General features: G+C 39.4%; 2 protein-coding genes across 6 annotated transcripts in view; one reads left to right on the top strand and one right to left on the bottom strand.

The window, feature by feature from the left end:
• agbl4 (AGBL carboxypeptidase 4) overlaps window positions 1–2,427 on the bottom strand; it is a 388,105-nt gene extending 385,678 nt beyond the window's left edge. The window contains exons 1-2 of the mRNA XM_058073430.2: window positions 2,319–2,427; window positions 681–803 (exon numbers count right to left, since the gene is read on the bottom strand). Of these exons, the coding sequence (XP_057929413.2) occupies window positions 681–803; window positions 2,319–2,364 (169 nt within the window). The 5' untranslated portion in view covers window positions 2,365–2,427. The remainder of the gene's footprint in view (window positions 1–680; window positions 804–2,318) is intronic.
• A 10,878-nt stretch (window positions 2,428–13,305) lies between these two features.
• Window positions 13,306–27,244, top strand: part of elavl4 (ELAV like neuron-specific RNA binding protein 4) — a 127,558-nt gene continuing 113,619 nt past the window's right edge. For 4 of the 5 annotated variants that reach the window (XM_058074395.2, XM_058074393.2, XM_078790304.1 and 1 more), the window contains exons 1-2: window positions 13,306–13,814; window positions 14,402–14,542. In XM_058074395.2, coding sequence (XP_057930378.1) covers window positions 13,767–13,814; window positions 14,402–14,542 — 189 coding nt within the window. In that variant the 5' untranslated portion in view covers window positions 13,306–13,766. The remainder of the gene's footprint in view (window positions 13,815–14,401; window positions 14,543–27,244) is intronic. The other variant, XM_078790305.1, reaches the window with a different exon arrangement.

Below are 27,244 nucleotides of genomic sequence, written 5' to 3'. Positions count from 1 at the left end.
AATATACTATATACAGGGGTCTTCAATTAAAATTGAGTAAGGTTCGTTTTTTCCAAATTGAATGCCGAGATCGTATTTTGCCTTAAAATTGTCAGGGGGGTTCTGAGTGCTTTCCATGCTGTTGCATTTTGCTGGTTTCAGTTAAGAGTCCAGTCTGGGATGGGATGCTGTTCTGTTCATTCGTCCAGAATCCAGTGCCAAATTGATGTGTCTTGTGCGCTCTCGGTAGTGAAAACCTACAAAAAAACTATGATTCTCGTAGATGTGTGTCACTTATAATCTGGAAAATATGATTTGTGTCACTTCAAGCAGTTTCCTCAAAGGAAAAACTGAGATCCAGCTGGCTAGCAGGGTACTAACAGCTATTGACGATGGACATGTGGGATCTGTACTATAGCAGGCAATGGCAGGCCATATAAATACACCCTTGATAATGAAAGGAGTATGACATAAGGGTTGAGCAAATACAATTGTGCTTATGCATGCAAAGAATTAAAATACAAAATGAAGACCTCACTGTCAGAGCAAGTTTGAGTAGGCAGCCAATTCATCGAGGCAAACATTTGAGAACCGCCGTCAAATATATTAAGTAAGCACGTCACCATCGCTCCACAAGCAGTATTTGGAACTATTTTTCGGTTTTATTCAGCGTTACATTTTTTTTCCCACATTCTACTCACCACTTTCGAAGCAAGCATCAAAAACCAGATGTCCTTTTCTTGGAGATCCCGTGTAGCCTGGCGGGCTCACTGTGAGTTTGGTGACATTCCCTACCAAGGCCTCCTCGCTGCCAGCTCCATTGCCTAAACAAATATGATCATTGTTTTATTAATTATGCTACCTTCAAATCTTAATGTCGTAAATTAAACAGTACGACGATCCCTCATTTATCACTGTTAATTGGTAATATTAGTGCACAAAAAACCTGTTCACAACCTTCTAAATATGGATTTTAACATTATGAGAGACATCTGAACATGAAATAACACCCCTATAGTCAACTTTACATATGTACTACCCCGTGTAACATGACATATAAATACATGACACATTAGCATTGGGAGAGTACTTCAACAGGGTACTTCCTGGTTGTTCATTGTGACATTACCGACACCCAGCGACCAGTGTAAAATACTCTTTGAATGGACCTTCTGAATGCCTTATATTTGGATTTTCTTTCCCTTAGTCATTTTTAAGTTTGAAAATGAAAATGAAAAGACCAAGAATACGCATATGTGTTGACTCACCACAGGCCATAGTTATTAATGTATTTTTTTTAAACTGGTATTTTTAAAAATTGTATTTGTTTTAAACTTGGAGAACTATTTGGATACAATCATGGAAAAAAATATTTGTTTTCTTCATGTTTTGTTCACTTTTATGCCTCCTACAATTAAAAAGGTACATTTTTCTTTACAATTATACTCATAAATTACACTGTTATGAGTTTAATCTAAGATCATATATCTTACCAGTACCATGATGTTATGATCATAACCAAAATTAATTGAGTTCTTACACCAATATCAGCGTCATTGTACTGCAAAAACAGTGTTTTGGTTATTCTTCATTGTGTTATTCAGATAACATTTTTGTAATTTAAATTAACAAGAAGTTAAAGAAACAATTGTGGTCTAATATTTTGTTTTCAATGACTGTATATTCATTCTTTAATTTATGTACTATTATTACTAAATTACATGTTACATAAGTCGGTCAAGTAGACATACAGTATGTCGACGCCAGGTGCTAAAAATATTACCTAATGACCCTGAACTCATCATTTCCAACAGCACATTGGGCTAACGTTAGAAAGTCATTTTAATAATTCCAGAGGAAGATTAGATTAGTACAGTAGCAGAGATAAGTAAGCACCTAATTAGGCAAATGAATCGCGTGTCAGTCAATCCGGGCTGTGAAAGGTTCAAAAGTGTTCGTCTTTCCCTGGAGGAGGTCATGGAATGTGGCTAGCAACACAGCCAGTTTACACTGGAGGCTAATCTAGGTAACAGCTAAACTAGCTAACTAGAAATGACAGACGACAAGCAGTTAATAATATATTCCGGGCTCTACCGCCGTGATATTTTCTTCCACTTGGTAAAGCGAACGTGGATTGTAGCAAAGATAGCTCACAGCAAGCAGGTGACATCACTCTTGTTTACAAGCATGCACCTGCTAGCTAAAAGATGTTAGCGTGCTAGCTAAAAAGCCTTGAAATGGAGGAGCAAGACGGGGAATAAAACACCCGCAACGTTTGGACGTCCATCCGCTTGGAACAACAACGAGGACCGACTCAAGCAAGCCTGGTTTGTACACACCAATCTCGGCGTCTTTCACAGGATTCTCCTCCATCTTTCCTTCCATCGAGCAGCCCGACGCGCTACCTTTGTTGCCTAGGCAACGGAGCAGGCGGCACACGGGGAGGGACTGCTTTGTCCCTGCACATGGAGCTCCAGGGTAACAGCTGGATCAAATACGGAAATAACATGGTTACCTGGCTTTCAAATGTGTTTGAAAATAGTTTTATTAAACCGTACAGGGTAGAGGTGGCCGGATGAATCCAAATATAACAATAATAATAATAATAATAATAAGTAATAATAATAATAATAATAATAATTATTATTATTATAATAATTATAATAATATAATAATAATAATAATAATAAGTAATAATAATAATAAGTAATAATAATAATAATAATAATAATAATTATTATTATTATTATTATTATTATTATTATTATTATTATTATTATTATTATTATTATTATTATTATTATTATTATTATTATTATATTAATTAATTGTATTATATTATTATTATTACTATTTTTATAGTATTTATATTAATAATAATAAGTATTATTATTAATATAATAATGATAATTATTATTATTGTTAATAATATAACAATAATAACAATTATATATTATATTATATTATATATTATATTTATAATATGTTATATGTTATATAATTATAACAACAATATTTATATTAATAATAATAAGTATTATTATTAATATAATAATGATAATTATTATTATTGTTAATAATATAACAATAATAACAATTATTATTTATTTATTATTAGTGTTATTAATAATGATAATTATTATTATTATATTAATAATAATTACATAAAATAAATAAGCAATGATAATAACAATAAATTATTATTGTTAATAATAATAATTAATAATAATAATAATATTGCTGCAATCACATAAAAGTTGTGGAATCAAAAACGTATTTGATAAAAATGCACACAAATCAGAAACAACTGCAAGTTCACAGATATGAATATAATAATAATAATAATAATAATAATAATAATAATAATAATAATAATACTTTATTTATTTATTTATTTATTTATTTATTTATTTATTTATTTATTTATTTATTTATTTATTTATTTATTTATTTATTATTATTATATTAAATTAATAATTAAATAAACAATAATAAGTAAAATAAATTATTAATAATAATAATTATTATTATCATTATTATTATAATAATGGGATCAAAAACGTATTTGACACAAATGCACACAACTGCAAGTTCACAGAACAAAACATATTTAGGATATTTAGGACCAACGAAGACATAAAGTTGAAAGATAAAGTTCATTCTTCTGGCCATTTCATTAAAAATGGATATAACTCGGGTTCTTCCACCTAATTAGGACATTTCCTGGTTATCCAAATACAATATAAATATGATATAAGTCAATATATTATTTCAGTAATATTTTGGAGGGACAAAACACGGTCTTTTATTTAATTTACACATGCACATTTTCAAAATACAATTTAATGAGAAATCTTCAAAAGTGAAAAATCAGTAATGAACTCAAAATATTCCCCAATAAAGAGAATACTATTGTAATATTATGAGGAAAAACATGTGTAACCCAAGTGAAATTGATAATATAATTGTTTATATATACTTGTATACTATATATTTATTGAATAATATTCTTTCATATAATTATAGGTGCATATATATATATATATATATATATATATATATATATATATATATATATATATATATATATATATATAACCTATGAATAGCCAACAGGAAGACACCCATGGGGAAACACTTGATGCACAGGTAAACTTTCAAATATATATTTAACACTGTACTGCATGTAAATGTGTTTTTAGAAAATATGAGCTATGGAGCCTCAAACAGCGTTAAAACAAGGAGTGGAGACAGGAGAACACACAAGCGTTAGCAATGCTAGCTTAGCTACAGTGCTAGCATTACAGTCCCATGTTAGCAGTAGCGTCATACTAGAAAACAAACAAATCAAACTTACCGCTCCCAAGACTTTAAGGTTCAGGTCCATGGTTTTAAGACAGGGGTCTCAAACATGATATGGATGCTGTATGGTGTCATGTACCCAGAAAAAATTATTACGTTTGATTAATGTTCATGTTAAAGGTTAAATAACTGTTAATAGTTATCCTCCCTATCTGTGTGGAAGTGGTAAGTTTTTGACAATTTAAGTTTAAAGAAAATAACTTGAAGGCTACCGTTTAGGTCGCTAGCTTTCTAGTTTGCGAGTTAGCATGCATCTCAAGACCCTGGAGTTGCGCAATATGTTGTAAATAAAAAAAGTATAAGTATGTGACTATAGTCGTGTTTTGCCATGTCTACAGGGCTCTAATAATGCTTTGTTCATTTAATCTGAAAAAATAATTTGTCTCCCCACCAACTATATGTTGTTTCTTAAGTTTTTATAATTTGCCGTTTTATTATTATTATTATTATATTTATTTATTTATTACTGATTTTTTATGTATTTATTTTTCATCTTATTTTGTGTAGAAAAATAAAAAGTAAGATATTTGAGAACAGTGGGATGTTTTATCAGAGCTTTTCCTGTAGAAAATTGGAACCAAAGCAAAGTTTTTTAATTTTTTTAGTTTTTAATAAATGCGTTTTTTTTTGTTTTTTTTGGAAAACCTGATGCGGCCCAGTCTCACCCAGACCCGAGCTCCAGTGGCCCCCAAGTAAATTGAGTTTGAGACCCCTGTTTTAAGACATGTAGCGAAACCTGTTTGTCCTCATTGGAACCTAGCTAAAGTACTAAAAAGTACGTTTTATTAACAACATTCATGTGGATCCTTTAATGATGGTAGGATCCCCCACCCCCCAATATGGCTGCCACACCTGCATTTTAATGGTGTTTTCAAAGAAAGCCAATCACTGCAGGCCACAGTGCAGATTGATTAAAGCTGGTGCTTTTCTCGGCAATTGGAGCAGAGATGCCATCAAGGCCAATCAGGCCTGATCTTATTCCTTCGCCATTGCAAAGGCCGAACCTGATTAAACACATCAAATGAAAAAAAAAAAAAATGCGCACCTCCTGCAAGCAAAAAAGGCATTGCTAATTTTCATGCTATAAGCGGCGTGTGACTGGACCCAATCATTTTTGGGTGTTTATTTGATTACCTGCGCCAACGAGTGGACTCCAGATAGGTCAGGCTGATTATTTGTCAGATGCAGCATGGGAATACAGCGCTGCCGTGAAATAGTCTATTTTTAACAAAGAATTGCAATGACCGCCCTCCATGCTCTGTCATTGTTTTTTAACACTTGTGCCAATTAACGTCGCTCCGCTGTGGCACAGTCACTCATTTCACAAGAGGGAGATTGAAATTGAATTATGGAGCATGAGGAGAATAAATGAGGTGTGTTGCGTGTTTCCCCTTGTTTCCATGCTCTTATCGAATAGAGACGACATCGGGGTGGTTGGGTTTACCATAATATCCTGGCTTGTCTGCAGCAGATAAGGTGATGCTTGAGAGGCCGACTGTAGCCTGATATCATAGCCCAAAAACATCATATAGTGCAGATGAATATGCATTACACGATGCTTTTTATGTACCGTTTTATCTATATTGATATTCTTTAAGAGATCAATAATGTATCTCTTTCCTGTGTGGATATGACGCAGTGTATTTGCGCCACATTGATTAGCTCCCGGACGGCACGGTGGACGAGTGGTTAGCGCGCAGACCTCACAGCTAGGAGACCAGGGTTCAATTCCACCCTTGGCCATGTTCTCCCCGTGCATGCGTGGGTTTCTCCGGGTATTCCGGTTTCCTCCCACATTCCAAAAACATGCTAATTAGCGACTCTAAATTGTCAAATTGTACAAATACAGTGATCCCTCATTTATCACTGTTAATCGTTTCCGGACCCGACTGTGATAAGTGAATTTGACTGTGATAAGTTGGTTGATATTTATAAATCTGATGTGTTTATGTTAGGCTAACCTAGGAGTTAGTCAATTAAGCTAGCATGTTTTTGGAATGTGGGAGGAAACCGGAGTACCCGGAGAAAACCCACGCATGCAACATGCAAACTCCGCACAGAGATGGCCGAGGGTGGAATCGAACTCGGGTCTCCTAGCTGTGAGTTTTGCGTGCTAACCACTTGACCGCCTAACATAAACATATTAGATTTATAAATATCAAATCCAACTTATCACAGTCAAATTCACTTATCACAGTCGGGTCCGGAACCGATTAACCGTGATAAATGAGGGATCACTGTATTTGTACAATTTGACAATTTTGAGTCGCCAATTAGCATGTTTTTGGAATGTGGGAGGAAACCGGAGTACCCGGAGAAAACCCACGCATGCACAGGGAGAACATGCAAACTCCACACAGAGATGGCCGAGGGTTGAATTGAACTCGGGTCTCCTAGCTGTGAGGTCTGTGCCCTAACCGCTTGACCGCCCAACATAAACATATCAGATTTATAAATATCAAATCCAACTTATCACAGTCAAATTCACTTATCACAGTTGGGTCCGGAACCAATTAACAGTGATAAATGAGGGATCACTGTATTTGTACAATTTGACAATTTAGAGTCACCAATTAGCATGTTTTTGGAATGTGGGAGACCGGTGTACCCGGAGAACATGCAAACACCGCACAGAGATGGCCGAAGGTGGAATCGAACTCGGGTCTCCTAGCTGTGTGGCCTGCTCGCTAACCACTCGCTCACCGTGCAGCCTAAATACATCTTAGTTATTGATAAATTACACTTCTTAATACTTGCATAATTTTATTTTTTGGCGAATTTGTTGTTATTTATGTTAACATGTGTGCTACCAGCAACTTTTTATGGGGATATCAGACCTTGTTATTTCAAAAACCATGCCCAGGAAGTTGCATGCAAACAAAAATTAACGGACAAGCCGGCGCCGATGAATACATAACCTCCTTGTCAGAGGTAAAAATAGAAACACTTTCAAGAATAACCCCTCAGCTCTCTGCCCAAAGTACACTTTGCACGCAGCATTTTCCCGTCGAGATGTCTGCAAAGTGCAGCAATGATTTAATGAAAACATCCATCACTGGGAAACACAATCACTTGAAAGAGAAGCACAGTCCGCACGGTGTGGTCTCTCACGTTTTAATTATCTCTCAGGAGAATGTATTTTTACACATGTATCCAAACACGTGTGATGGCTCGTATGTGGGCTTCACATGTTTGCAGACACGCCTGTCTTGGTGAAGAAGTGAAGGTGCTGTAACTTGAAATGTGGCTATTTTAAGTCTCCGAGTGCAGGACACACCATCGCAAACCTGATCAGAGTGTATCAGAAAACCCTCTGGGATGATATCGTGTTTTTCATCATGTTTCAGAAGTTTGCTTCCCCCCCTCCACCGGTGTTTAATAATGCCGATGTGGATCGTAAAGGATGTGACTGGTCTTTTTGGATAACATTATATCCTGTGTTATTTCTCTCTTTAATTACCATCCTTCGCTCGGGATGAGCTAACAAGCTGAATAGTTGACAGGACTTGTGGTTGCTCATAGAGTTTAGTTCACGGTCCAGATGAAGAGCTGTAAAATCCAGGGTGTTTAAAGTCCAGCCCATGGACTATTTGGACCCTTGGTTCATTTTTTTTAATGGGCTCGTGGCAAAAAAAACACAAGAAAATTACACAAAGACAAAATAAAAATAAAAATAAAAATAAAAATAAAAATAAAAATAAAAATAAAAATAAAAATAAAAATAAAAATAAAAATAAAAATAAAAATAAAAAAGTAATGAGAAACTAAAAACTAATAAACAAGAACTAAGTCATAAGAAACGGACACTTTAAACATTTCATGCTAACTAGTTACCCTCCCATTCATTTGCTCTAAACTTAAGAAAGTGTTTCCAAAAGAGTGGGGATAAAAATGAAAATAAAATAAAATAAAATAAAATAATGAAAAACTAAAAACTAATAAACACGAACTAAAACGCAAAAAACGTACATTTTAAACATTTCATGCTCACTAGTTACCCTCCTATTCATTTGCTCTAAACTTAAGTGTTTCCAATAGAGTGGGGACTAAAATGAAAATGAAAATAACATAAAAATAATGAGAAATTAAAAACTACTAAACACGAACTAAGACACAAGAAACGTACACTTTAAAATTAAAATAATGTAATGAGAAACTAAAAACTAATAAACACAAACTAAGACACAAGAAACTGACATTTTAAACATTTCATGCTAACTAGTTACCCTCCAATTCATTTGCTCTAAACTTAAGAAAATGTTTCAAACAGAGTGCGGACAAAGTAAGAAGCCAAAAACGTACCACTTCCACACAAAATGGGAGGAGATCCTTTTTTTTTCATGTCGGACATGCCATGATAAAACATTCCACTGTTCTCAAATATCTTACTTTTTATTTTTCTACACAAAATAAGATGAAAAATAAATAAACAAATCAAGAATAAAGAAAATCGATCAATCAGTAATAAATATAATAATAATAATAAAACGGCAAATAATAAAAACTTAAGAAACCACATATAGACAAATTATTTTTCAGATTAAAATGAACAAAGCATTATTAGAGCCCTGTAGACATGACAAAACACGACTATAGTCACATTTATACTCTTTTTATTTACAACATATTGCGCAACTGCAGGGTCTTGAGACACATGCTAACTCACAAACTCGAGAGCTAGCGACCTAAACGGTAGCCTCCAAGTTATTTCCTTTAAACTTAAAAAGCCTAAAACATACCACTTCCACACGGATAGGGAGGATAACTATTAACAGTTATTTAACCTTTAACATGAACATTAATCAAACGTAATAATTTTTTCTGGGTACATGATACCATACAGCATCCATATCAAAACTTGCGCGGGCCGCACTAACATTAAACAAAATCAAGACGGGGGCCTAAACTAGCATCCTGCGGGCCACATTTGGCCACATTGTCCCGTTTATGTCAACATTTGTTGCAGTGTCGTCATTATCGCTAAGCAGCATTAATATCAGCAAACCTCATCCTCCCGTTACTCACCCTACGAACAACAACTGACAAATCATCTTTCTCACAAAAATCACAACGGCAGCAAGGCGGGTGGTTTCAGAGGGGACGGAATTGGGAGAGAGGAGCGTTGGTGGGCGGCCGTGGCGGCTGAGCAGGAACCAGCCGGCGGTACACAGAGAATCACTATGATGACAGCAATCAGGGAGCTCAAGGGAGCGAGGCGGGGTCAGGGAGGAAGGTTTGAGAGGCAGCTGACTGAGGAATCAAGCCTCACTCCGGATGATTCATCTGACAGCCACCCCCATCCCCCATCCCTCATCCCTGCATCCTCCCTTCCCGGGGCTCCGCTGGACCGCTCGTCCCCAGAGACCACCGTCATCGCGGAACAGGGATGTGGCCAGCAGCCCTTTTTCTTAGACGAGAAACGGTTGATGATGCATTCATGTACAGTATGTTGCAGAACAAATAGATAACTTCCATTGCCCCCCCCCCCCTCAAAGCTTTGTGTTGGATGCTAGGGTGGGAATGCAATGCAGAAATGAATACATCGGTATGAAAACCACCTACAACTCGACTCAATGATACAAATAAATTCATAAAATGGTCATTCTGGACACGCAGTGTAACTTCCACGATGGAACCCCCCTAAAGCGATCCAGTTTTACAAAAAAAATTACTTTTAAAGGCAAACAAGTTTGATTCCAGACCATCATCTGTACGGGATTCATCCGGGTTGTTTTATTCTAGGACTTAAATCGACTGCAGTTGGTCGTTTTTCACGTTACGGCTTGTAACAATCAGTAACTGTTACATTTGTTCACTTCCTGCTTTCCATAATACAGTTTAGGGTTTTTTTTGTTGTTTGTTTTTTTTTTTAATAATGCACCTCGTACCAAAGTGCGATGTTTTTTTTAATAATGCACCTTGTACCGAAGTACAAGGTGATATGAGCATCCAATGCCATAATGGGTACCATAGTAAGTGTCAATATAGTGATATATATAGCACATCATGACTGGTTCAAGACTCTTCATCCTTGTATTTAGCAAACATCAACTGCTTGTATTGTTTCTTGAATTGGCTCATCGTTGTGCATTGTTTGATTTTCTTACTCAATCCATTCCATAGTTTGATTCCACATACTGAAATGCTATGGCTAGCATAACGTAGTCCTAGCATAGAAGTGTTTCAAATGTACTTCTTCCCTGAGATCATATTTCTCCTCTCTTGTAGAGAAGTATTGGAGGACATTTTTAGCTAATTGCTTATTTTTAGCCTTATGCATTAATTTAGCTGTTTGAAGATGAACTATATCAGCAAGTTGAAGTATTTGTCATTTTAGAAATAAGGAATTAGTATGTTCTCTGTAGGCGGCATTATGAATTATCCTTACTGACTTTTTTTGCAGTACATTTAGTGAGTGAAGATTGCTTTTATAGTTATTAGCCCATATTTCCACACGATAAGTAAGATATGGTAGAACCACAGAGCAATAAAGAGTGTGGAGTGATTTCTGATTGAGAACAAATTTTGCTTTGTTCAATATTGAAATATTTCTGGCCACCTTATGTTGTATATTTGTAATATGAGTTTTCCAGCTCATATTTTCATCTATTGTGATGCCCAGAAATGTATTTTCGTTCACCCTTTCAATGTCTACACCGTCTATTTGTATTTGCTGGTGCGTGTCCTTTCTGCTGTTACCAAACAGCATGATTTTAGTTCACGTAGTATACAAAACTACAATTAGTTTTTGTGAGTATTTTTAGTTTTTTGGAAATTATCAATCGGATTTGCATGATTTCCAGTCGGAAAATTACCACGGTTTTGTATTTTTCAAGTTAGGTCAAACTAATAGTGCAAACCAAGGTGCTACCGCACTATGCATAATGCACCACATAATTTTGTAGTGTCGAACGTAACATCAATATTTAATATCGTACGATGAAGCATAATAACGCAATACAGTGTTGTCCCCACCTCTATGGAAGCTGTCCATCTAAAGCAGTGGTCTCAAACACGCGGCCCGGACACAAGTTTGGGGTCCCCGCCTTGATATGAAAGTTTAATGTTAGTGCGGCCCGCGCAAGTTTGATATGGATGCTGTATAGTATCATGTACCCAGAAAAAATTATTACGTTTGATTAATGTTCATGTTAAAGGTTAAATAACTGTTAATAGTTATCCTCCCTATCCGTGTGGAAGTGGTAAGTTTTTGGCTATTTAAGTTTAAAGGAAATAACTTGGAGGCTACCGTTTAGGTCGCTAGCTCTCTAGTTTGCGAGTTAGCATGTGTCTCAAGACCCTGCAGTTGCGCAATATGTTGTAAATAAAAAGAGTATAAATGTGACTATAGTCGTGTTTTGTCATGTCTACAGGGCTCTAATAATGCTTTGTTCATTTTAATCTGAAAAAAATCATTTGTCTACCCACCAACTATATGTGGTTTCTTAAGTTTTTATTATTTGCCGTTTTATTATTATTATAATATTTATATATTTATTACTGATTGATTGAGTTTCTTTATTCTTGATTTGTTTATTTATTTTTCATCTTATTTCATGTAGAAAAATAAAAAGTAAGATATTGAGAACAGTGGAATGTTTTATCATGGCATGTCCGACATGAAAAAAAAGGATCTCCTCCCATTTTGTGTGGAAGTGTTACGTTTTTGGCTTCTTACTTTGTCCGCACTCTGTTCTTAAGTTTGGAGCAAATGAATTGGAGGGTAACTAGTTATTTATTATTATTATTATTATTATTATTATTATTATTATTATTATTATTATTATTATTATTATTATTATTATTATTATTATTATTATTATTATTATTATTATTATTATTATTATTATTATTATTATTATTATTATTGAGAACAGCGGAATGTTTTATCAGCGGAATGTTTTATCAGAGCTTTTATTGTAGAAAATCGGAACCAAAGCACTGAAAAAGTTTGTATATTTTTCTGTTTTTAATAAATGCGTTTTTTGTTGGGTTTTTTTAGAAAAAACCTGATGCGACCCAGCCTTGCCCAGACCCTATCTCCAGTGGCCCCCAGGTAAATTGAGTTTGAGACCCCTGATCTAAAGTGACGATCCGGTGTCAATAAAACTTGATTAACTTGCCTCGGTCTTGACAGGAAAAGTAGAATTCGAAGCACGGGGGGGAGGAAATCAGCGTCCGTAATTGCAGAGCTACTTGTATCACACCGCTAACATTAGCGTTACAGAAGATGATGGCTCCAATTACTCCAACAGCATGACCTCCATTAAGGTGATCTATTGTAAAAACACAGCCTTTTATTTCAGCAATATCCCCCCCCCCTATTAAGACTCGTATACAGTAACAACACTTGACTGAAATCTTAGGAGTTGCATCATCACTTTGTTCCGCGTTGCAAGTCCCTGCTTTGTCACGGCTGGGGCCACACCCCGGCGAGGAATAGGACAGGATGCGTGACCTTCATGTTGGTGTCGGGTCCATCCATCCCTCATTCAGGGCAGCCTTCTGTGGAATATTTAGCAACACCCCCCTCTGTTAGAACATAATGGTAGTGACCAAACTAAGACACAGGTTGGGTTAAATCAGCACCTACTCCTTTTTTGGAGACGACTTGTAAAGATGTAGTTCTACGTTTGAATCCTCCGATAATCGTACTGTAACGTATGGTAGCATTAATTAGACAACAGACAATAGCGCGTTAGTCGCCGTACTACCAACCGATCCAATTATCCTTCCTCTTATGTTTGCATTGGTCCATGAGGGAGCGCCACCATAAGTGCAAACGGTCCCTTAACGTCTATAACACACACACACACACACACATACAAGGAAAGAGAAGAAAATATAGGAGTGGCACCCAGAGAGGAAGGCGGCGTTGCTAGAACAGTCTTCCCACCTTGTGGCGGCACGAGTGAACTGAAGCTGCATCAACGCTTGAGCCGCAGGGGGGGGGGTGAAGAAGAGAGAGAGAGAAAGATGCACGGCGTGCAGAGAGGGCGGGAATGCAAAAAGGGATGAGAGAAAAAGAGAGAGAGCAGCAGGGAGGGGAGTTTAAACTAAGTGCTATGTTTTGGGACAGCTAATCTGCTAGCGAGGAGTGTTAGGATCGGAGCGTATTGTGCGGCGGAGAGATAAGGCAGACCGCCGAGCCCAACCGACCGACCGATTGTCTGACTGACTTCTCGTTTGAATGCGCTGACTCCAGGGAGCCTTGAAAAAAAAAAATATTGATTCAAGGGATCTTGGACACTAACTGCATGGTCCAAGAGCCAAAAGCAAAGAAAAGAAAGGACATCGTAGATTTTTTTTTTTTTTAAACTTGATTTTTTATTTCTTTTTTTTACGCTTCTGGGACTGATTCCCAAAGCCGAGGAACGGAGAAGCCGACAATAGGACAGAATACTAAAAGTACCTGATTTTTGAAGATGTTCGAAATAAGCCGAACACTCAACGCCGCCTTGCTGAGCAATGAGGTAAAGACTCTCTTCTTTTTTTTCTTCTTCTTCTTCTTCATATTACCTGTCTGCTGCCAGCCATTCTGTTTTTTGTGGGTTTTTTTTTTTTGCATGTGTGTGCGCATCGTCGCTATAAGATCGTTCCGAGCCGCCGTGTGTCACATTTCCATATCCCTGGATGACGGAGCTTGTTTTTTAGGGGGGCGGCTGCGTGTTACATTTCCATTTTGGCGCTAAGTGGTCATACGGACAACCAAAGTGGGGGTGGGGTGGGGGGGCTACCGTTGCTATACTTTTGCATCGCTGCATCATTGTGAAAAGGTAGCCATCAGCCTTGCTTGTGCAATCGGGCGCCTTCACGTGCTTCTCGGCGCCGGATCTCGCACACGTGCGTGTTCGCCAGCAAAATGCCCCCCCCTTCCTTAATCCCTCTTTTCTCTGTATCGCTTCCTCCTCTGTCCTTTTTAATATTCATCATCGTCCTTCCTACCTGCTGTTATCTGTCCCTCCCCACCCCGCCCCACCCCCTTTTTTTCTTCTTCTCCACTCCCTCTCCTCCCACATCTATATGTGTGAGCGCGTGTGTGTGTGTGTTCTGTGAGCAGCATCTCAAGATGATGGCGAGGTACGGGCAGCTCTCGGGACTAGCAGCCAGTGGCGTGGGCTCCGTACCCGAGTCGCACTCGCCGCTATTTCCCAGGGATCTCCCGTCATCGCCCGCCCAGACGGGGTACAGGTCATCCCTGGTAAGAGGATATATAGACCGGAGAACTGCATCTCCATATGTACAAGTCTCGTGTATGTTGTAATGGCATGAGGCTTGGGGTGTGGGGGGGGGGGGGGGGGTGGAGTTGTGTTTGTGTGTGTGTGTGTGGGTGAAAAAGGGCAGAAAAAGAACAAATCAATTGCACCATCAACCGCCGATCCTCAATGGATGCTATTAGTAAATATTTACATTGTTGTGTTTGTTCAATTACCCTACGCCTACTCCAGGCTTTAGTCTCCACCAGACAGACTGTCATCAAGGGAATTTGAGGTGTGTGTGTATGTGTGTGTGTGTGTGTGTGTGTGTGCACGGCTGAAAGAATTTCTATTGCTCTATTGTGTTCACTGCTTCCAATCAAATTAGGCTGTGAAGTGATGGATGAGGATTAGCGTTAAACATGATGTCACGATGTAATGCCGTAAACGCCACGTATGCGTCCGGGACTCCATGTCAACAAATAACGCTTCAAGAAAATTAAAAAAAAAAAAAAAAAAAAAACACAACTCTAAACATTTTATAGTGTAAGAGAATCTCCATGTCCTCCATTGGTTCGCCTAACCGTCAAACTGGCTCGCATCCACCCGCCGACGATACCCAAGGGGGGTTTCCGGCAAACTCTATGCAAATTGCTTGACGGAGGATAAGCGGCGAAATAACTCTATGTGGAGTTAGGCTTCAAAAGTGCTTCCTACCCAACCCCCCCTTGTTTCCCTTCCCCTTTCTCCGAGTTCCCGCTCTATGTTCTTACAATAATTCAAAGCCTCAAATCTCAGTGTTCTTGTTGTCCAAAAAAAAAACGCCCATTTAAACGGGACGGTCTTATCAGCAGCTTGCACCGAGCTCCCGCCCCATGAATTATTGTCGGGGAAAACAAGTGGAAGTCATAAGTTGCGTTTTGATTGACATGTTTACATATTTGATGCAGCGCCGAAGTGAGACGGGAAAACAAAATTTGAGGCAGTTAACTTTCAAATCACTTTGAATCAAACGACGACGGTTCTGGATGTCAGTGGGGGTGGCATGTGTGTGTGTGTGGGGGGGGGGTTATTCACCATCTTTATTATGAATAACTCCTCATTATATACTATGTGTGTTGAACTAAAGTGTCTGGTTGCTTTTCCTGCTTATGCTTTTGCATATTTCTATTTCCTGTGTGTATATATGTGTGTGTGTGTGTGTGTGCGCATGCACGGATGATTACCCTATTTAAGAAAGGCCATCGTGATTAATGGTACCTTCATTAAGCTCGGCTAGATCATTTGCATACATTAAGCAAATGCGGTGGAAAATTTTGCTCGATTTAATGCTAAAAGCATCAAACGCCGCGTGACAGTCATTACCTTTAGTGTAATAGTTTAGTTACTTATATACACTCGAGATGGATATCTTTTCTTACATAATCGAACATAATAAGAGTAGGTAGAAGCTCACTTTTTTCATGTCAATTAAGTTTGCTTTTCCTGTGTTTAACATGTAAGACGACTAGAAAAAGCCCCGCCCCGTTTTTTACTCATGTTTTAACACTGTATTAACGAATGAATGTTGTATTTTAATGTATCTTTTTATTCAACTCATGTACTCATTAACTTATGTAAAGTGTCTTTGAGTATTTTGAAAAGCGCTATACAAATAAAATGTATTATTATTATTATTATTATTATTATTATTATTATTATTATTACCTAGTATTATTATTACTCAAACAATACAGAAGGTAGAGCGTACGAGTGCTGTCACATAGTACAACAAATACCATCAGAATACTAAACACACACATACAATATTAAGTATCCTGGTTGTAATATTCTGTTAATAATCAGGATGGCCGATAAACCCCCCCGGCTGTGTAACCTTAGACAAAGGCGATGAAATGAAAGGAGCACAGGGTAGAGCCGAATCTGAATTGCAAATGTTCCATATTTCAGTCAGCCGAGATTTAATTTTCAAAAAGGACACGTTTAAAAAAAAAAAAAAAAAGGCTGCAGTGCGCCGCTCGTGCTTCCCAGCTGAATGTTGTTAATTTCTAGAAAGCTCCGCTGATTGCCCACTGCAGGCAGCTGACGTTCTCCGTGTGACATCAGGCTTTGTTTGGCAACTCGAATTTTCTCTCTCTGGTTCCCAAAAAAAAAAAAAAAGGAAGAAAAGTGGATGGGAAACGTGCTGCCTTTTATTATTCCTAGCGACAGGAAAAGACGACACAGAGGTCATCGCTATATTAGCGCCTCTTAGTCTCCTCTCCGTACAGGAAATTAGCTCGTTTATGCGCCGCAGGTGGGAAACGCAGAAATAGACAAATGCACAAACAGACACGAAGGCGTTTAAATGACACTGTAAACACCCGCCCCCCAACCCCCACCCACAGGGGCGCCCTGTAGCGTGTTTAGAACTGGAGCATGTTATGACCGAAATCGTGTCCTGTTTGCTCTCTGGATGCGAGCACATGTGGTGTGTCAGTTGCGGGGAAGGCTGAGATACCGGGAACCCTGAAGGCCTCGCGTATGCGTTTGAACGCCACGCCGGCCACCAGCCGCTGCTTCGGGGAGGGCCGTGTGATTAGCAGCTGAGCCCGAGCCCCTTCGGGAGCCATCACTGCGGCAAGGAGCAGGTGTCTGCAGGCTCGTGCACGCAAACAAACATCCTAAGCGTCGCTCTTCAACTTCATTCGCTTTAGCAGCAGTGGGCGGGGTTTGTGTTCACAATCTAACTTTATTATTTTGATGGTTATTTTTACGCTTTATACTCGCCAGGCAGACAAAAAACCTTGACATGTGATCCATAAACAATACTCCAACCTCAGAGTCGCCCGCTGAGCCAACATGAACGCCCCCGCCCACCCAAAGGTCACCTCGCTGTGTTCACATACTCTGACCTGGAAGTAATGACCTGTAATTCCGCTGATGTATTGGCAGAGCTGCTCGGCTCGGATGAAAGTCGGCGTATTTACAGACGGCCAGCAGGTCTGGAGCGATGCTTTAACGATGAGCAACGCCAAACGTAACCTCCTGGTGCGGCGATACGGACTATTAAGTCTCGTTCATTAATTCATTTTCTATCCTCATGATGGTGGCGGGAGTGCTGGAGCCTATCCCAGCTGTCTTCAGGCGAGAGGTGGTGGCCAGCCAATCACAGGGCACATATAGACAAACAACCATTCACACTCACATTCATACCTATGGACAATTTGGAGTCGCTAATTAACCTAGCATGGGTTTTTTTTGGAATGTGGGAGGAAACCGGAGTACCCGAAGAAAACCCACGCATGCACGGGGAAACTCCACACAGAGATGGCCGAGGGTGGAATTGAACCCGGGTCTAATAGCTGTGAGTTTTGCGTGCTAACCGCTTGACCGCTATCAGATTTATAAATATCAAATCCAACTTATCACAGTCAAATTCACTTATCACAGTCGGGTCCGGAACCGATTAACCGTGATAAATGAGGGATCACTGTATTTGGGCAAATTTAGACAATTTTGGACAATTTAGAGTCACCAATTAGCATGTTTTTGGAATGTGGGAGGAAACCGGAGTACCCGGAGAAAACCCACGCAAATTAATGGTTTAATTTCATTTGAACATGCATCAGATTAAAATTGAGTGCATCCCATAATTAGTTCCCAGTTCCACATGTCCAAAAGGAGTAGGAAGAAGCAAAGCTTATTAAATCCTACCCCTCCATCTGGTACTTTTACAATCAGTAACTGTTACATTTGTTCACTTCCTGCTTTCCTAATATAGTTGAAGTTGTTATTTTTATTATTTTTCACAATGAATGAATATTTTTTATTTTATTAATTTATTTAAATTTATTATATTTTTGTTTCATTTCATGAATGAATACTTTTTATTCTATTATTATTTAAATTTATTTTATTTTTGTTTCATTTCATGAATGAATATTTTTTTATTCTATTATTATTTTAATTTATTTTATTTTTAATTTTTTTGTCACGTACCGAAGTACGAAGTGATATGAGCATCCAATGACATAATGGGTACCATAGTAACTGTCAATATAGTGATATATATATAGCACATCATTGCAGAATATTACATTATATATATGTTACATATGAAATGAAGAAATATGTAATAGTTGATAGATATTACCTTGCTGCTCATCATTGCTGTAATAGAAATAAAATGTATAGTTTAAGCAAAAAAAAAAAAGTCGCCTCCCAAATATAAATCAAGCTTAAATGCACACATTGCTCGACTGTGTTTCATTGTTTGGGAACTCCATGGAGGATTTATCCCAACCTTCTTAACTCCTCAAGGCTGCTCATTCCAAGAACAACTCCCTGGTACAATACCCTTCCAATCCCAATCATCGTCCCAGCTATCGTGTTTTGCGTGAGTTGCAAATAAGGGTTAGGCTTAATATGTCCGTGCTCGTTGACCGGAGCGGTGCAATAACGGCGCAGATTTAGCGGGTTAATTGTGATGTAAACTGACAGTGACATCAAAACGGACGTACGATACATGTCAGCCTTATGAAGGCGGACAAAAGACGCATTAGCCATCACAAATCCCGACTTCACCGGTTGGCCTGATAATCTACCCTGATAGCTGTCATCTCGGCCTCCAATTTGGAAGAAAAAAAAGCAAATATCCTGCCTTAAAACATCCACTCCCCCCCTCCTCATAGATTTGGTTCTTTGCAACACCAGTTCTGCGGGGTCATCCAATACTTCTCTACAAGAGAGGAGAAATATGATCTCAGGGAAGAAGTACATTTGAAACACTTCTATGCTAGGACTACGTTATGCTAGCCATAGCATTTCAGTATGTGGAATCAAACTATGGAATGGATTGAGTAAGGAAATCAAACAATGCACAACGATGAGCCAATTCAAGAAACATTACAAGCAGTTGATGTTTGCTAAATACAAGGATGAAGAGTCTTGAACCAGTCATGATGTGCTATATATATCACTATATTGACACTTACTATGGTACCCATTATGGCATTGGATGCTCATATCACCTCCTACTTTGGTACGTGACAAAAAAATAAAAAATAAAACAAATTAATAAAATAAAAAAATATTCATTAATTAATGAAATGAAACAAAAATAAATTAAATTTAAATAAAATAATGAAATAAAAAAAATATTCATTCAATCATGAATGAATAATTTTCTATTTTATTAATTTATTTTATTAATTTATTTTTTTTTGTCACGTACCAAAATACAAGGTGATATGGTACCTATGGTACCACTCGTACTTCACTACGGGACAAAAAAACCAACAAACTTATATTAAAAATTATATCAGGAAAGCAGGAAGTGAACAAATGTAACAGTTACTGATTGTAAAAGTACCAGATGCAGGGGTAGGATTTAATAAACTTTGCTTCTTCCTACTCCTTTTGGACATGTGGAACTGGGAACTGATTATGGGATGCACTCAATTGGAATCTGATGCATGTTCAAATGAAATTAAACCATATCGTACGTTGGAGGGTGTTTGCATTTTTCTTTTTAGGTAAAATATCACAGGCGTGTGAGGAAACGGGTACACTGATGCTGACGCTGAGCTGACGAATGCGGGCCAATACCTGCTGAGGAATGGCTTTTGTGGAGGAATGTGGCATGTTGATGAACAGCATCATTTAGCGCTCCTCGGAATTGATAGGTAGATAGCCCATCGGCTTTTTTTGTCTTATTGATTTGTTAATTGGCCAGGACGAGGCAAAGCATCTGCTGTCAACCTTGAGTAAACGATGCAACCGTTGGATGATATCAAGCGCCCTCTTGGCTCCGCTTAGTATGGATGGTACAGTATACGTACGTATATCCATGGTAACCGATCAGGCGATGACTCCGCAGCAGTATCCGCCGTGCATGTACGGTATAAACAGAAGTGCAGTGGAGTAAGACTAAATAAAACGCCACCTACACACTCATTGGCTAAATCATAAGTTCCTGTTGTTTAGACTCCTGTGGGACTCTGGGAACTGGAAACCAGTTAGACATTGAGTCACCAGCTTGGGTAAACGAACCTTAATCGATTTTATGTGCACGACTCATTTATATTATAGTACAGCACAGGTGTCCAAGTCAAAGCCCGGGGGCTAGATTGGGTCGGCCACTAAAAGCCTGGAAATAATGCCGGTCCAAAATAGGTTTTGTCGCGGCGCTTCGGGTGGATTCCCTGCCATTCCACCCAAATGTTAGCTCAAATAACTACAGTCAGGAAGTAGCGAATTGGACCAATCAGGTGGACGCCCATCCATCCACGAATATCACATTTTAGTGTCTTATTCAGCGATTTCTGTTTTGATCTGAAAAATCTTCGGTAAGTTTGATCAATTGTAGAATTAAAGCATCTGACATTCGGAGTTAAGTGACCAATTTTTTGTGCCCGACTTATTTATATTATAGTACAGCACAGGTGTCCAAGTCAAAGCCCGGGGGCTAGATTGGGTCGGCCACTAAAAGCCTGGAAATAATGCCGGTCCAAAATATGTTTTGTCGTGGTGCTTCGGGTGGATCTGAACTATAATCTGCTAGCGTCTTTTAAACAATGACGCGGCTAATTTGTAGCTAAAATAACTACAGTCAGGAAGTAGCAAATTGGACCAATCAGGTGGACGCCTGTCATAGGCTCCAGCACCCCCCGCGACCCTCGTGAGGAAAAGCGGTAGAAAATGAATGAATGAATGAATAATATAACTATGAGACTGCACGGTTGTGAGTGGTTAGCACGCAGGCCTCACAGCGATGTGACCCGAGTTCAATTCCACCAATTGCATGTTTTCCCCGTACTCCGGTTTCCTCCCACATTCCAAAAACATGCTAGGTTAATTAGCGACTCCAAATTGTCCATAGGTATGAATGTGAGTGTGAATGGTTGTTTGTCTATATGTGCCCTGTGATTGGCTGGCCACCAGTCCAGGGTGTACCCCGCCTCTTCCCAAAGACAGCTGGGATAGGCTCCAGCACCCACGCGACCCTCATGAGGATAAGCGATAGAAAATGAATGAATAATATTAATATGAGACTGCACGGTTGTGAGTGGTTATCACGCAGGCCTCACAGCTAGGTGACCCGAGTTCAATTCCACCAATGGAATGTTTTCCCTGTGTATGAGTGGGTTTTCTCCGGGTACTCCGGTTTCCTCAAACAGTCCAAAAACATGCTAGGTTAATTAGCCACTCCAAATTGTCCATAGGTATGAATGTGGGTGTGACAGCTGGGATAGGCTCCAGCACCCTTGCGACCCTCTTGAGGATAAGCGGTAGAAAATGAATGAATAAATTGAATCTGGGCTTCCGTAGCCAAGCAGACGTCACTAAGTAATAATGTACATGTGTGCTGTACATTTTATATGTAGTATCGCATATTTATACTTATTGTTTATTATTTATTATTTCATTTTCTAAATAAATAAAGGCATATCTTAATCTTAATCTTAAATGAATTGTGACTATTCAGGGAGCCGCTGTACGTATTTTATAGCGAGTACCACTTCACACGTGATAGCTGAAGCATGTCTCCAAGCATGTAGGCATTTAACGGAAACCCGGTGGATTTCTTTTCTCTGCTTTTTTTCCTCGTCTCCGTTGCCCACTTGATTTTCTCCAAGCATGAGAAAGGGCGGTTAAGCATGAAGTGACATTTCAAAAAGCATTTTTATTTTTTTTTTTGCAAAGCCTCTCCATGTTTTGTTTCGGGGTGCTGCGGGCCACGCAGATGTGGATGTGTGTCATTTATAAAAGGTTACCCCTTATCAAAAGCCATATATAGCGCAGCCTTTAATGGAGTCATGTGGTCGTGCGAGGTGTTTGGAGTGGTAATAAACATCACGCTTGTTCGCAGGTGATGACTTTCTTTGCCACTCAAGGTTGTTGTCGGCTAGAACGACGGTAGGAATAGTGAAAATAATATTGTAAATCAGGGGTCTCAAACACGCGGCCCGCGGGCCAAATGTGGCCCGCAGGACACTAGTTTGAGGCCCCCGCCTTGATATGAAAGTTTAATGTTAGTGCGGCCCGCGCAAGTTTGATATGGATGCTGTATGGTATCATGTACCCAGAAAAAATTATTACGTTTGATTAATGTTCATGTTAAAGGTTAAATAACTGTTAATAGTTATCCTCCCTATCCGTGTGGAAGTGGTATGTTTTTGGTGTTTTAAGTTTAAAGGAAATAACTTGGAGGCTACCGTTTAGGTCGCTAGCTCTCTCGTTTGCGAGTTAGCATGTGTCTCAAGACCCTGCAGTTGCGCAATATGTTGTAAATAAAAAAAGTATAAATGTGACTATAGTCGTGCTTTGTCATGTCTACAGGGCTCTAATAATGCTTTGTTAATTTTAATCTGAAAAAATTAATTTGTCTACGCACCAACTATTTGTGGTTTCTTAAGTTTTTATTATTTGCCGTTTTATTATTATATTATCATTATTTATTTTCTTTATTCTTGATTTGTTTATTTATTTTTCATCTTATTTTGTGTAGAAATATAAAAATTAAGATATTTGAGAACAGTGGAATGTTTTATCAGAGCTTTTCTTGTAGAAAATTGGAACCAATTTAATTTTTCTGTTTTTAATAAATGCATTTTTGTTTTGTTTTTTTTGGAAAACCTGATGCAACCCAGTCTCACCCAGACCCAAGCTCCAGTGGCCCCCAAGTAAATTGAGTTTGAGACCCCTGTTGTAAATAATATACATTGCAAAAAAAAAAAGATCAATCTCACATTGGAGCTCTGTGTGTGTGCATATGTGTACACGTTGGCGGGGGTTGATTAAATCCCCCACCAGATGGACCCCAGCGGTCGCCCGGTGAGCGTGGATCTACCCCGACCGGGATCAAACACAACGCGGGCTGCCGTCCACTCCACGGCTCCAAATCTCACTTCAGCATCGACTCAGTCGGCGCACCTTGCTGCGCTTCTTCCCATATACTATGTCGCAGTGCGGGTGTCCGGATCCATATTGTATCCTATAGAAATAACGGCACAAAGCGTACATTGTGTACGGATGACAGCAAGCCAGCGGGGCTAGGAGCTGCCGGGCGGCTGAAGTTGAATGAAGTTGAATGTCACCCCGAGCTGAGAACGCTCTGCCGTCCAAATGGACAATAATCCACCAGAATCCTGGAGAGAATACCCTCCGAGTGCCAATACACATGCTAGAATCAACAGCCAATGGCGAGCTAAGCCTCTCTGGGCACCTCGACAAACCTTTCATTTATGTTTGGTTACAGCCTCTAAGACCCTCCATAATCTCTTTCATAAAATAAAGATAGTAAAAAACTGTATAAAAAACCTTGATGCCAGAACTAAACCCATAGGATCCCATAGGATCCCATAGGATCCCATAGGAGATATTATTACCGACAAAACACTTTATTGACCAAACACTTTAAGCTTCTTAGACTGGATTCCTGAGGTTTGATATTAGATTTTAAATATTCTATATATGGCTAGTCCTGTAAACTCTGAACTATAATCCGCTAGCGTCTTTTCCACGCCTTGAATTCTGTTGGGTTAAACAATGGCACGGCTAATTTGTAGCTAAAATAACTAGTAGGGAATTGGACCAATTAAGTGGACGCCCATTCATCCACGAATATCACATTTTAGAGTCTTATTCAGCGATGATGTTTTGATCTGAAAAATCTTTGGTAAGTTTGATTAATTGTAGAACTGTGGCGTTAAACATTCATAATTTTACAATGGGCATAGTAATAGCAAAATATCCATCCATTCAAAGTTGTTCTGGCTGCACGGTGCTTGTGTGGTTAGCGCGCAGCTAGGAGACCGGGGTTCAATTCCACCCTCGGCCATCTCTGTGTGGAGTTTGTATGTTTCTCCGTGGTTTTCTCCAGGTACGCTGGTTTCCTCCCACATTCCAAAAACATGCTAGGTTAATTAGCGACTCCAAATTGTCCATAGGTATGAATGTGAGTGTGAATGGTTGTTTGTCTATATGTGCCCTGTGATTGGCTGGGTCACCAGTCTAGGGTGTACCCCGCCTCTTGCCCGAAGACAGCTGGGATAGGCTCCAGCACCCACGCGACTCTTGTGAGGAAAAGCGGTAGAAAATGAATGAATTAATGAATTTTACAATGGGCAAATATCCATCCAATGCTCTTCTGGGTGCATGTCGGTCGTGTGGTTAGCGCGCAGACCTTACAGCTAGGAGACGCGGGTTCAATTCCACCCTCGGACATCTCTGTGTGGAGTTTCTCCCCGGTTTTCCTCCCGAATTCGAAAAACATGCTAGGTTAATTAGCCACTCCAAATTGTCCATAGGTATGAATGTGAGTGTGAATGGTTGTTTGTCTATATGTGCCCTGTGATTGGCTGGCCACCAGTCCAGGGTGTACCCCGCCACTTGCCCGAAGACAGCTGGGATAGGTTCTAGCACCACCGCGACCCTCGTGAGGATAAGCGTAGTTTAGTTAAACATAGCGAAGCGTAGTTTGGGCATTTTTTGGGTGTTCAAAGCATCCGTGTCGCTTCAACGAGTCTGTGACAAATGTAGCGTTGCATCTTTCCAGGATCAGCATGAACAACTGACTCTACTTTCCATCTTAAGACTTTCCGTCACGCGTCGCGACACAGGCCGGGTTAAGCCGCTTCCTCCTCCGAAACCGCTAGCTACTTGAGTCACTGGATTCATTCACTCATCGGCCACAGTCGGCTCTGCTATTTCTATGATCCAAAGGCAAAATGTTGGCCGTGTTTGCTCACAGTCAACAGCGAGGACCCTGCAGCTGAGGCGGCAAGCTGTATCTCCGTTTCGCTCGGTAATTAATGTTCCATTTTCAGTCGGCGTCTCGACATCTTTTCATCCCCTCGAGTTTTCCATCAAGATGGCGTATCTAAATGACTGCTGATAGCTCTGAAGACGCTCGGCACATCAGGTGATTTTTGGAGTAATTCGGCGTCGTATAAGTGACTTCGTCATAACGGTTTGTGCGTTATGTCGTATGTTCGATGTTCTCGTTGCCTCCCAGCGACTTCCGCGGCTTTAATTTGTCTGGTCTTTGCACTTTTGTGTGCCTTTAATTTCCTCAACTGCACCGATTTAGTGCTTTGATGACTCACTGTGATGTTGACTGTGATCCCGAGATAATTTAACATCATTTGCTGCGCCGTGGCTTGAAATGCGGTGCCGGTGCGGCAGAGCAGAGCAGAGCGGCGTGGCCTTTTCTTCCCTTTGAAGACTCAGACGGGAGACGATTTGATTTAACATACAACAGCGTTGCAGGTGCGTTGTGCTTCGGACCGTGAAATTACCTCCAATCGGTATCCCCGCCGTGTGCGCCATTGATTTATGACAGGGGTCTCAAACACGCGGCCCCCGGGCCAAATGTGGCCCACAGGACACTAGTTTGAGGCCCTCGCCTTGATATGAAAGGCCCGCGCAAGTTTAATATGGATGCTGTATGGCAGGGGTCTCAAACTCAATTTACTTGGGGGCCACTGGAGCTTGGGTCTGGGTGAGACTGGGCTGCATCAGGTTTTCAAACCCCCCCCCCAAAAAACCATTTATTAAAAACAAAAAAAATGTAAAAACTTCGCTTTGGTTCCAATTTTCTACAAGAAAGGCTCTGATAAAACATTCCACTGTTCTCAAATATCTTAATTTTTATTTTTCTACACAAAATAAGATGAAAAATAAACAAATCAAGAATAAAGAAAATCAATCAATCAATCAGTAATAAATAAATATAATAATAATAAAAGGGCAAATAATAAAAACTTAAGAAACCACATATAGTTGGTGGGTAGACAAATTATTTTTTCAGATTAAAATGAACAAAGCATTATTAGAGCCCTGTAGACATGACAAAACACGACTATAGTCACATTTATACTCTTTTTATTTACAACATATTGCGCAACTGCAGGGTCTTGAGACACATGGTAACTCGCAAACTAGAGAGCTAGCGACCTAAACGGTAGCCTCCAAGTTATTTCCATTAAACTTAAATAGTCAAAAACTTACCACTTCCACACGGATAGGGAGGATAACTATTAACAGTTATTTAACCTTTAACATGAACATTAATCAAACGTAATAATTTTTTCTGGGTACATGATACCATACAGCATCCATATCAAACTTGCGCGGGCCGCACTAACATTTCATAAACTTTCATATCAAGGCGGGGGCCTCAAACTAGTGTCCTGTGGGCCACCTTTGGCCCACAGGCCACGTGTTTGAGACCCCTGCTGTATGGTATCATGTACCCAGAAAAAAATATTACGTTTGATTAATATTCATGATAAAGGTTAACAGACTGTTGTCTGCCACGTCACGCTAATAATGGCCAAGTGATGTCTCGGATCTGCTCGGCTCGGACTCGGACCCGCTGACACACGGGCTGCAATTCTCGTTTGTTGATTGTTACCGGCAGAGGGTGGACATCTGCCAGCAAAGAGGCCATCAGCGGAGGAGCGAGGCGATATGCTTCTGATGCCAGAACTTGTAAAGCGCAACTAAATCAATCCTCCAAGGGCGAATCAAGAAGAGTCTTAGTAAGCAGCGCCGCACTGCTCGACTATCAAACGTGTAAGACTGCTGTGTTCTCTTGAAATCAACCCACCGGGGGTTTGAATCTAGTACTATTGAAACACATTGGATGGTAGAGGATAGTAAAAACTGGAATCAGGTGATTTTTGTCAGCCCTGTTAAGAATTTTCGGTATCCTAAAATAT

The sequence above is a fragment of the Doryrhamphus excisus genome, linkage group LG4 (genome assembly GCF_037039965.1).
Source record: "Doryrhamphus excisus strain RoL-2023G ecotype Guam linkage group LG4, RoL_Dexc_Guam_v1.1, whole genome shotgun sequence".
Taxonomy (NCBI): Eukaryota; Metazoa; Chordata; class Actinopteri; order Syngnathiformes; family Syngnathidae; genus Doryrhamphus; species Doryrhamphus excisus.
Note: the sequence above shows the minus strand (reverse complement) of the source record. Positions and strands in the feature narration are given on the sequence as shown.